The sequence below is a fragment of the Polyodon spathula genome, chromosome 10 (assembly GCF_017654505.1).
Source record: "Polyodon spathula isolate WHYD16114869_AA chromosome 10, ASM1765450v1, whole genome shotgun sequence".
NCBI classification, from domain to species: Eukaryota; Metazoa; Chordata; class Actinopteri; order Acipenseriformes; family Polyodontidae; genus Polyodon; species Polyodon spathula.
The window spans coordinates 612,271-624,634 of record NC_054543.1 but is presented as its reverse complement, the minus strand read 5'-3'; the positions used below and the strand labels follow the sequence as shown (position 1 = coordinate 624,634).

The 12,364-nt window shown below is 44.4% G+C and overlaps 1 protein-coding gene across 3 annotated transcripts in view; it reads right to left on the bottom strand.

Moving 5' to 3' along the window:
* Positions 1-9,498: 9,498 nt before the first annotated feature.
* LOC121322177 (leucine zipper putative tumor suppressor 2 homolog) overlaps positions 9,499-12,364 on the bottom strand; it is a 40,972-nt gene continuing 38,106 nt past the window's right edge. For all 3 annotated transcript variants that reach the window (XM_041261758.1, XM_041261759.1, XM_041261757.1), the window contains exon 5: positions 9,499-12,364. This exon is cut by the window's right edge and continues 538 nt beyond it. In XM_041261758.1, coding sequence (XP_041117692.1) covers positions 12,168-12,364 — 197 coding nt within the window. In that variant the 3' untranslated portion in view covers positions 9,499-12,167.

Sequence of the window (12,364 nt, the reverse complement as noted above, 5' to 3'; positions counted from 1 at the left end):
CTTCTCAAATGAACAAACCTGACAACCTATTCACTTATCTGATTATTTTTGCTTTGGTTTCAGTCAACGCAGTTCAAAAGTTTGTGATTAGAAGCTTGAAAAGGGGTAACTGTCTTCTTGCATCTTGCATGTGGTGATCTTTTACTCACTGCGGTGAATTCCTATTTTTCTGTGCTGGGTTTTTTGTCGCTCATGAATGCCTTGCTTCTTTCTCCTTGTAGTATATACAAGACCTGAAAAATATTCAGGGATCTTTCCTATGAAGCCAAGTGCACTCCACTAAACTACCTGAGCACCTGCTCTCAGCAGCTCAGCACTCAGCCTCCTCACTGAAAAGTAATGGCTTGTTTTGTGTCATTGGATAAAGAGAGGGGTGGTCCGTTCTCGCTGTCCGGCATGCAGAAGGAGCTGGTCTCGGTGCATCAGGAGGAGAGTCGGGTTACCTGTCCTGAGGGGGCTGTCTATGGTGGAGGACATGGCCAGAAAGCTGTTGAATGAAGACGAGGTCTCAGTCATCACAAGACACTGCAGGAGAGTGAGTGAACAAGCGTGCAGAGATGTGCACAAAATGAATTGCTCGAAGAAGAAGTCTCTTTCAATTGATTACATGAAGCTTTGCAGGCATTAAAGTAACTAACAGCAGTCTAGAACAGTTTATTTAATTCACAGAAAGAGTCGTTACAATTCATGAGGTAAAGCTTTGTGAATCGGATCAATCATCAATTTAAGAATCGCATTATAATAAAAGCTTTTAGGGGAATTGATTTCTGCCCCTGCTTTCAGGGGCATGTATTAGAGCATCAGTCATGCATGCCCATCACCATGCCTAATGCTCTTTTCATTTCATCAAGAGGACTACTGACTGAATCAGACAGTGAGGGAGATGCATGTGACTCAGTGAGTTCCAACTCGGTTACACCACTCTGTTACAGGAACTTTTGGTGCGTTCCTCCTCGACTCCACCACTAGTACAGGAACGGTGTTTTGGTGCGTTCCTCCTCGACTCCACCACTAGTACAGGAACGGTGTTCTGGTGCGTTCCTGCTCGACTCCACCACTAGTACAGGAACGGCGTTCTGCTGCGTTCCTCCTCGACTCCACCACTAGTACAGGAACGGCGTTCTGGTGCGTTCCTCCTCGACTCCACCACTAGTACAGGAACGGTGTTCTGGTGCGTTCCTCCTCGACTCCACCACTAGTACAGGAACGGCGTTCTGGTGCGTTCCTCCTCGACTCCACCACTAGTACAGGAACGGCGTTCTGGTGCGTTCCTCCTCGACTCCACCACTAGTACAGGAACGGCGTTCTGGTGCGTTCCTCCTCGACTCCACCACTAGTACAGGAACGGCGTTCTGGTGCGTTCCTCCTCGACTCCACCACTAGTACAGGAACGGCGTTCCACTCCACCACTAGTACAGGAACGGTACAGTTCTGGTGCGTTCCTCCTCGACTCCACCACTAGTACAGGAACGGCGTTCTGGTGCGTTCCTCCTCGACTCCACCACTAGTACAGGAACGGCGTTCTGGTGCGTTCCTCCTCGACTCCACCACTAGTACAGGAACGGCGTTCTGGTGCGTTCCTCCTCGACTCCACCACTAGTACAGGAACGGCGTTCTGGTGCGTTCCTCCTCGACTCCACCACTAGTACAGGAACGGCGTTCTGGTGCGTTCCTCCTCGACTCCACCACTAGTACAGGAACGGCGTTCTGGTGCGTTCCTCCTCGACTCCACCACTAGTACAGGAACGGCGTTCTGGTGCGTTCCTCCTCGACTCCACCACTAGTACAGGAACGGCGTTCTGGTGCGTTCCGTTCCTCCTCGACTCGACTCCACAGGAACGGCGTTCTGGTGCGTTCCTCCTCGACTCCACCACTAGTACAGGAACGGCGTGGTGCGGCGTTCTGGTGCGTTCCTCCTCGACTCCACCACTAGTACAGGAACGGCGTTCTGGTGCGTTCCTCCTCGACTCCACCACTAGTACAGGAACGGCGTTCTGGTGCGTTCCTCCTCGACTCCACCACTAGTACAGGAACGGCGTTCTGGTGCGTTCCTCCTCGACTCCACCACTAGTACAGGAACAGTGTCAGTGGTGCAGTCGTTCCCAATCTTCTATGGCAGCTCAGACACCATCGTTCTGCCACTGACACGTAAAGTAAAGCATTCTCACAAGATAGAGAAAGACACTTAGATCAATGCATTGCCTAACTAGAAGTTCAGTGTACAAATACACTGAATTGGTGTCATAATAAAGTTGTTTAATACTATTTATATTTCAGTGGTGTTCTGGTGATTTAGGACTATACCCCTGTAGGACTGTACACTGGCCATTTTATATAAACCGTCCGCTTGCTTTTTTTTCCAGTAAGGTCTCCAGCCCTCAGGACCCCATAGAATGGACTGGCACCTAAAAGACATCTCATAACTCCAATCCCAGGTCAGCAGCCTGTCACTGAATGCATTCTCCCAGTGTTCTCAGCATGGCTTGAGTAGAGCCGAAAAATCTGCTTATGTCCCATGAATATGGGCTGGCAGTGCCTAGTCGAATGAGTGAATAGAGCCCTGATAACCCTGCTTCTGCCCCATGAATATGGGCTGGCAGTGCCTAGTCAAATGAGTGAATAGAGCCCTGATAACCCTGCTTCTGTCCCATGAATATGGACTGGCAGTGCCTAGTCGAATGAGTGAATAGAGCCCTGATAACCCTGCTTCTGACCCATGAATATGGGCTGGCAGTGCCTAGTCGAATGAGTGAATAGAGCCCTGATAACCCTGCTTTTGACCCATGAATAAGGGCTGGCAGTGCCTAGTCGAATGAGTGAGTATAGCGAGAGAGTCAGTCACATCAGGAAGTGCAAAGCAGACTCTTGGATCCGTCTCACAACCTGAGAGGATCTCAGGTGACAAATAAATAAATCCATCAGCACAATTCCAGGCTGATGAAACAGACTTTACTGGGGGCGTGTGGAGCTAGTGTAGAAAGTTTAGACGTGAAGATGCCAAAGTAACTCCGGTCTGTAATATCCTGAATTGAGTAACGAGCAATCAGACCTGGATACAGTTATATTGCACCTATCCTGTCCCAGATATTTTACAGACAATCTGATCTCCAAACACACACAGAACGCTTATGATGAGAACCTTTTCACAAGACATACAAAACAACAGAGAACACATTGCAACTTACACCACCAAAACTGGATATGAGCTAAAATTATTGAAGTAATATTTGAATTCCACATGTCAAGTGTCTGGTATTTTGGCTTCCAAAAGGACCTATTTTTTTTTTTTTTTGTTCCTATTTATATGTAATCCTTCCATTTTTAGTCAGGTGTGGAGTAATAGTGTCCTGCAGGTGTCCTTGGTTAATGAGCACAAACCATTCTCAATAACAGCTATACATGGGGGGGAGCAGAAAGTGGCATTTGTCGACCCAAGAGCTATTTTCATATGAAATGTCCTATTTCCTGTGCCCATGCTCGGTAACAATGACACTGTGATAAGGGCAAGTTCTGCATCAGGTTCCAAACAATCTGATTTCCTGTAGAACAGAACAGCTTGGTCAGGTACTTTCTATAGCAGTCCTTGCCAATAAAAACTACAATGCATTTTCCAATTCATCTCCTCTGTTGAATTAATCAAGGAGCAGTAATCCAAGCTCTTTAAGCAGTGAAATCAGAGCACTCTGCTTTTGAGAACATGAAATGCTATATCTTTGTAAGTTCAGCCCTGCTGTACATAAATGAAACCTTTAAAATGTAAGGCATTGCTTCTTCTTGCATGAAATCAGGAGCAGATGAATAATACAGGTATGTTGGTGCCTGCATTCTATCTACTGTACAGTCAGTAAAAAGTCCTGTGCTATTTATCCTTCAGGTAGGGGTCTTTCTAGCAAAGTCTCAGTCATCCTGTCCTTGGCTTTTTAGACTACAGAGGAGGATTCCACCTAAAGCCAGTTCAGGACTTTGAAAATGACAGGCTGCTGATGGAGAAAATGAAGAACCTGAGTGGACTGCAGAATATCAAACAGCTCCCATCTAAAGTCTTCACTCCCCTCGAAGAATTGCCAGTCGACTCCTACACCACAGAAAGTATTTCTAGCAACCAAACTGCAGCAGCCAGCCCCACGTGCTCCAACTGGCTGCTAACACAGTCAGTCCAGAGCACAGAACAGACCACCACTCGCAAAACAGACATTGGTGCAGACCAGTCCATTCACTGTGACGAGGTTGCATTGCACTCTGCCGCAGACAAGAGTTATACCACTTCAGAAAGGGGGAGGTCCGTGTCCAAGAAAACGGGACAGACAAGAACGAAAAAGGAAAAAAGTAAGACTCCTTGTATACCGTGGCAAACAATCCTAAGAGGTCCAGGTCTTCGCTATCTCAGGTCTTTGGGGGCACAGGATCCCCGCATGGAGAGGAGCTTGTGAATGGACACCCAGCCTCCGCAGCGACCGGGCTCAACGGTGCCACCAGCATCCCAGTGCAGGAGTACGAGCAGACCAGCGTAGCCATCTCCAAAACCAAACAGTCCCTAGGTGGGTACACGCTTTGTACAGATGAAGAAGCTATGCATCGTTTATGTGGTTTCAGTTAGACCTGTGTGCTGGATGTATTGCTAGTTCATTTGTATAAAACAAATGCATTGCCCTGTGTTGCATTGAAAACCACAATGCAAGGTGTTTGCCCTGAAGATCTCAACTGAACAAGACATGTTGATGAGTAATATTGACCACCAGAGGGAGCCAGCTAAAACAATCCCAGTCTTAGGCGTTGTATTACCTGTAGGTGGCAGACAAAAGCACACTGCACAACTACTGCAGAACAACATATTTAAACCTGAAATTGATCAATCATTTTATAGTTACCTATAGAAGGTCTGTGATACCTGTGGGTATAGTTAGGAACCCAGATGGACAGGCTTAATGTGGAGGAATGCAAGGGCCTCCAGCGTAGAGGGAGGCAGTACAGAGAGAAGACAAACCTCCATAGAGGAGGGAGGCAGTACAGAGAGAAGACAAACCTCCAAACTTTTCTTTGTGTAAATACAATTTGTATCTAAGTTAATACTGCTGTTCTTGCATGTATTGCATGGGGAAATAGAATAGAGGTGTTACCTCAACCCACATATACAGTACATTGCTGAACACATGCCACGATAGATACAGAGATAAGCCTGTTCTACTTGCATCTGGATCTCTGCAACAATGCACACACCTTACGTAAACAGCTGTAGCAACACATGAGAACATGTAACACAATACAATGAAAAGGTCCCGATGTAGCCTTTAATGCATGTTAGAAAAAAATACTAAATAGGCTACTTAAATCAATGCAATTTGGCAGTAGTGGTCTCTTTTTTTTTTTGTAAAATATTTAGTTTAAAAAATTCAAAAGATCTTGCAGACTGCTGCCATGTATTTGTCACTGGGTTATCAAGTTGTTCTTGAGACTGAGATGAATGGTGCAATACTAATCAAGCTTGCACTTGTCTGTTATGGTGTTGTATAGAACTCAAACAGATTCCAAACAGCCAGGTTTAGTTCTGTTTGCATCTTGCTGGCTTCAGGCAGCCTATTTAAAAAATGCTGGTGATATTTTTGGAACCCGTTCAGGACCCGTGCAGATATGCAGAAGGAGAGTAGGATGCTGCTAACCAGTTTTAGCTTCATTAACACATTCACGGATTAGTTCTACAATGAGGTTCTGCTCTCTTTGGGGGAGAGAAAGTTGGAAACACTCCAGACTCAATCTGAGACAAGCCTGCTGTTTACATTGCTCATCATGCCACAGTGAGAGTGCTGCTATGATCCACAGCGATAGGGGCTGGCACTGTCGTTTATTAAAGGCAATAGCTCGCAATTTATTTTCCAGCACTAACCCTTTCTTTCAACTGCCATTAATAGGAAAATAATAATGTAGCGGCCACCCGTCTGTGGAGATGAAAGGAGTCTGTTTGTTTTGAGGCCCTTTGTAGGTGATGAATGGGCGCTTCACGTACAAATGTAAAGTATCCATGTTATCATTCCGATTACTATTGAAAGATAAGTGATGGCGAAAGTACCGGATCAAATAGCTGCCTGCATTTCATTTTAATGAGGAACACTAAACAAGCAGGGAAGGTATAACCTGTCAATCACCTGCTTTTTAGTGAAATTTCAGTCAAGCTGTCCCTGCAGCTGAGCCCTTGAGAGGAAACTGGCCAGTGCGTTGGAGCTTTGCTGTTGGAACCCAGTTTTGCAAAAGCCACTTATCAAAGCAATTCAGTAATCAAGATGGGCTGTTATGTTTTTCATTGCTTTTCTCAATTTGGCATTTGGGATAAACCTTTTTTTTTTGAGTTGGCAATGTTGTAAACAGCACCATGTGCTATGAAATATGACTTCTCAGGGACCAAGAAATCTAGTTATTGCTGTTGTCAGCAGTAAGTTAATGAATGTGTACCAGTAAATTTCCATCTCATTCTTTTTTGTTATTGTTTCCCCTTGCCAAGGTTTACTTTTTAAAGGTTTATAAAAACATGAATATTTATTTCATGCCAATTGATCTCATCTTGCATGCAGACTTTCAATCAAATACAGTTTTCGCAATTTTCCCAACAGGAGTGACGGGCGAGGAAATCAAGCCTTTGTTTGATTAGCACACAGTGCTTTAATTACCAGCCGTCAGCTCCTGAAAGCATAATGAAGTCTGCATGGGGCTGTCTCGCGGGTTATTAACAGAGAAACTGATTAACTGTGCAGCAGTTACTCACAGGGATGGATCGTCTCTCCTTGTATAATGTTGTGCATTGTACGCCGAGAGGGAAACAGGACGCCTTCCAATGCAGACCTTGAGAAGCACCAATTAAAGGGGGCCAGCTGGATATCAGCACTTCCCAGTGCTCTTCAGGGTGGAAATTAGAGAAAACCAATGAATATTACAGCTAAACCCTGCAATACTGAAAAAAGATTCTTCTTTATATGCAGGGCTTGGAAACGTGTTCCAGGATTAAACACAACAATATGACTGGTAAATGGCTGTTGTAGGAGCTGTGAAAAGCACCCCCTTTACTGTGGTAGGTGCCGTGTGTCATACTGGGGTGTGCCGCGGGTTCCCAATCAGCTGCCGTGGATAGATCCCCCGAACCACTAAGGGGCACGTGTTTCTTTAGAGCTTAAACACCCTGGCTGTACGCCAGATGTTTGAATTCATGTAGCACCGCATCACGTTTTAAACAGTAACTGAAACTAACATAAAAGTGATAGCCAATAAAAAGATATTGTGATAGCCAATAAAAGAGATCTTTAAAAGGGTTACCTTTAGGCTGTTGTGTCCGTGCTGTGGGATATCCCTGCTCAAGCTCCCCTTCTCGGAGTTCAGCAAACACACCTGTGCTTTACCTGGAAGCAGCCTTGTATAGACAGGAGCACCACTGGGGTGACCTTCAATAAGTATGAACTTCATGTAAAACACAAAGGCATAAACAATCAGCCCTCGGGAATGGGTCTCCAGTCATGCTGGGGAGATTTAAGGATTCTGATTATAATGGATGTGCTGCTGTATATGAACAGAGGATAATGAACTTCTAGGGACAGCAATTAAAAACGGGAGCTGATTTATCTGGAAATGTGGAACCAGGAAGGGAAGGATAAAAGTTCCTGATACAACTAGGTTAGACACAGACGTAGAGACTGATTATTGTTATTAACTGGTCTAGGGTTACAGTTTGATTCTGTTATCATGCCCTGCAGTACCCCTCTATCTCAGCAAACACAAAGCTGTGTCAGCAATCCCTTTGGGTTAAAGAAAGAGCATACTGAAAGAAACTGAAATCAGCTTGTGGATACTCTACCTGAGGATCAGTCTCACAATATTCCACTGAGGAGCAAGTGTTGACAGTTTGATCTTATCAGTTCCCCTGACTGCCCGCCCGGTGTATTAGATAGATATATTCATGCATTGCGTCCTCATCGCTCCATCTCTCCTGTTGTGGGCAGGCTGGCTATGAGCTCCTCTCTGTCGACGGGAAGAGCCTGCAGAACGTGACTCACCAGCAGGCAGTGGACATCATCCGGCGTGCATTCAGCAACAAGACACGGGCCCCCATGGTGCTTGTGGTGAAGGTACCAAAAAAAACAACGTGAAGATTGCAGGGCGTGTGCATCCCTGGTGCTCTCGCCATCGATCTGCATCTGACAGTCCAACTGTAAAACCCCTTTTAGATTAACTCATCAAGTGCCAAATGAATTATTCTTTGAAACAAACAAATCACAACACAAGCTGTATTTATGTACCATAATTTGATAATTACATTTAAACTTAACTTTTGTGGTTAACAACATTAGAGCAAGCAATCATAACAGTATAGTTAAGAAAAAATTAAAAGAACAGGGAGGTGATGCTAGATAAAAATGCTCCGAAACAAAATTACAAAGCAGCCTATCCTGAGACAAGGACAGTGGCACTGAATGGGTTAATTGTAGACAGCTGATTTGCACGCTGTTTAGGTACAGTAGTGTGGATTGAGCCTGTGCCACTAATCTGAATGAAGGGAAGAACAGGACTGCACAGTCACAGCACCTGATAGAGCTGCTCACCTGTAGAGAGGACTGGACTGCACAGTCACAGCACCTGATAGAGCTGCTCACCTGTAGAGAGGACTGGACTGCACAGTCACAGCACCTGATAGAGCTGCTCACCTGTAGAGAGGACTGGACTGCACAGTCACAGCACCTGATAGAGCTGCTCACCTGTAGAGGACTGGACTGCACAGTCACAGCACCTGATAGAGCTGCCCACCTGTAGAGGACTGGACTGCACATGATAGAGCTGCTCACCTGTAGAGCTGCTCACCTGGACTGGACTGCACAGTCACAGCACCTGATAGAGCTGCTCACCTGTAGAGAGGACTGGACTGCACATTCACAGCACCTGATAGAGCTGCTCACCTGTAGAGAGGACTGGACTGCACAGTCACAGCACCTGATAGAGCTGCTCACCTGTAGAGGACTGGACTGCACATGCACCTGATAGAGCTGCTCACCTGTAGAGGACTGGACTGCACAGACAGCACCTGATAGAGCTGCTCACCTGTAGAGAGGACTGGACTGCACAGTCACAGCACCTGATAGAGCTGCCCACCTGTAGAGGACTGGACTGCACATTCACAGCACCTGATAGAGCTGCCCACCTGTAGAGGACTGGACTGCACATTCACAGCACCTGATAGAGCTGCTCACCTGTAGAGAGGACTGGACTGCACAGTCACAGCACCTCATATATAGTCCAGTCCTCTCTCAATGAATCTGTGTAGTCCAGTCCTCTCTCAATGTACTCATACAGATTTATCATACATTCCTGTATTTACACAGATTTGTTATAAGTTTATGCAATACTGTATATTCATTTGTAAGGTATTATTACAGAATTATTTATAAAAGAGTAAATCACCTTTCTTTCTTTATAAATGAAAGTGCAATATTTAGACCTGCAATGAGTGCCTTATGTTGGTGTATTAAATTAAAAAGCTTTACAATGACACAATGTTACATTTTTACAATAGACTGCAAATGTACAAGTTTCATCTAGCAATTAAAATATGAAAAACTTGTGCAGGTCTTGAAAAACCAGTGCAATCACCTTTAGATACTTTTCAACTGGGTTTTATTAGAAACACAGTATTGTTTTGTACAGAAGATTTACAATATGAAAAATATACAGAATGGCTACATACACTGTGGATAAACAAAAGACAAGTATGGAAACCAACACACACAAACAAGAATGGAAACGGTATTTTGCTTTGATCGATTCACAGTCGCTACTTTTAAAATAGATATATGTATACATAATGCGTTTACATTAAAGTCTACAATGTTAAAGATATTTACATTATGGACTTCTATGCAGTACTGTACAGCATGTCGACATAATGTATAGGAATCTGGAAGCGTGGAAATGGTGTTATTATACAAGATACTGTGAAGGGCTCCTCTATATGCTGGCTACAGCCCTCAGCTTGCTGTATTACACAAAGCAGCACCCCGAGATGACCTTGCAGAGATGATTCGTTATCATTTCTATGTTTTATTCTGTTTGCTTTTGGTACAGCGGGTGCCATGTGAGACACTGTCCCACTCTGTGACCTCCAGATCAATCTGTAGTAGAGCCTATTGAGAAATTCAAATGATCATCAAGTTCTCGTGTAGTTCATGCTTATGGGCGACGAGAAAGAGGTTTTTACTGCTAAAAAGGTTGGTATTCTTCCCCCAGTGTATTGCTCTTGAACACGGACAGAATCAACACAGCTTCAAAATGAAAGTCAGTCTGTGTGTGGTTTCTTACAAGATCACTAGAAAGGGTTATGGTCATATATTATTTATATATAACACAGCAGTACAACTATAACTAAAAAGTTAATTATAAAATTAGTTAATCCATCTCAAAAGGGTAGAAAAAGGCAGTTTCAATGTTTAAGTTTGATGAACCATTGAACTATTCTACACAAACATGCGTGATGGGAAAGGCAAGTGTCTCTAAAGACAGAGACAGCACAGTCCTGGAAGTGTGGAGGCAGCACAGTCCTGGAAGTGTGGAGGCAGCACAGTCCTGGAAGTGTGGAGGCAGCACAGTCCTGGAAGTGTGGAGGCAGCACAGTCCTGGAAGTGTGGAGGCAGCACAGTCCAGATTAGTTGTATCCACAAATGTTGCTTCATCAGGGCAACAAGTTTGTAAGAGGCTTTGCTGAAATAAAATCTTGACAGTTTCCTTTTAAAACACAGTTCATTTAGGAGGGGATTAATGGCATATAGGGGAGCACTGTATTATTGGGGTTTAAATTCAGTTAACTTGTGAAGTCAGGCTCTACTTAGCCCATGGAAGCCGCATCCTGCAGACAGAAACCCTGTGGATAAGAGAGGGAATAGAGACAGAAAGAGTCCTTCCAGTAATAGCTGGAGTAAAACAATGCTCACACGATTACATCCTTAGCAGTGAATTACATCCACAGCCTACAACAGCAAGCTGCACGAACTACATGTACAGGCGCAGACAAAAGTAACAGCACACTAGACTCACACTAGAATTCACTGAGAAAGTATTGAGTAAACTAACAAAAAGCAAAACACACAATTTCTAGTGATGTAGCAAATAACCTTTATCAAAAAAACTAATTTAAGCATAAAAAAAACTTTAAGCATAGAGCGCCAATACTTCTGTCTGCGTCTATTATAAGGAAACGTGGTTTGGTGAAAATAATTTTGGCTTTTGCAGTTCATCATACAAAAATATACATCTGAAAAGTGGGTTCAACTTCAGCCATCAAAATGAGAATTGATCCCATTATCCTGAAGCTTTTATTCAATAGACACTTCATCATCATCATCATCATCATCATCGTCATTCCAACACGAATCCAACCCAGTTTTTTCGTGTGTTAACTGGGAGGACTGATCAGAAGGACTTGGCTGTGTCTCTGTTTTATTAATAAAAGTTTCTCAAGGTCCAAAAACAAATGTATCCAAAAACAATAGATCACAAAAAGAGGTTTTGTAGCAACAGATTTGGTGCACTGCAGTGCCACATTCAACCTGAAACATGACATATGAATCCCCTTACAGGAATGGCAGGCTAAAGCCATGGCTCCTTAACACCTCCAGGTCTTACTCCACAGGCGTAGTTCTGCTAACTCCTCTTCATGGTGTGTGATTCGGTTTTAGTGCAATCTGTTGGGGCCAAACACAAATCTGGTCTTAACCAAGGTTTCTTTGTGCTAAAGTCCCGAATCCAGACCCACTGGTTTCCCTTTTTGAAAATAAAGTACATGATATTATTGTTCAATACCATTATGCACAGGTTTGCTGCTTTACTTCCCATTGCAGAGGAGAAACAGAAGTCTATTCAGATAATTGTTAACCCTTTATAGCACAGCAATGCACTGTTGTGTGCGCTCAGGGAAGGAGTCACTTTTCTCAAGCCTGAGTAAACTTTGTATAGTATACACTGCAGTGTCCTCGGTGGGTTTTTACAGCGTAGATTCCCAGACCGAATGCTGCATAAAAAACAGTTTGCACATCCTCCCAGCCTGCTGTGTCCCCATAGCTCTGGGCCTAGCGTGAGTCTTTGAAATGTTGATTCTTTGAAGCTCGACTGGCCTCAGATGGACCAATGGCTTTCCAGCTCTCGTGCTAAATCTCCGTGGCGGTGATTTCCTCGAATCGGATCTCCGTGCTGCGCACCTCGAAATCCTCCAGCTCTCGGGTCTCCATCTCCAGGCTCAGCTCCCTCATGGCCCCCTCCAGCTCCCGGTTCCTGCGGTACATCTGTATGTAGTTCTGCTGCAGCTGCTTCTGGTAGCGGATAACCTTCTCCTTCTCCTCCTGCC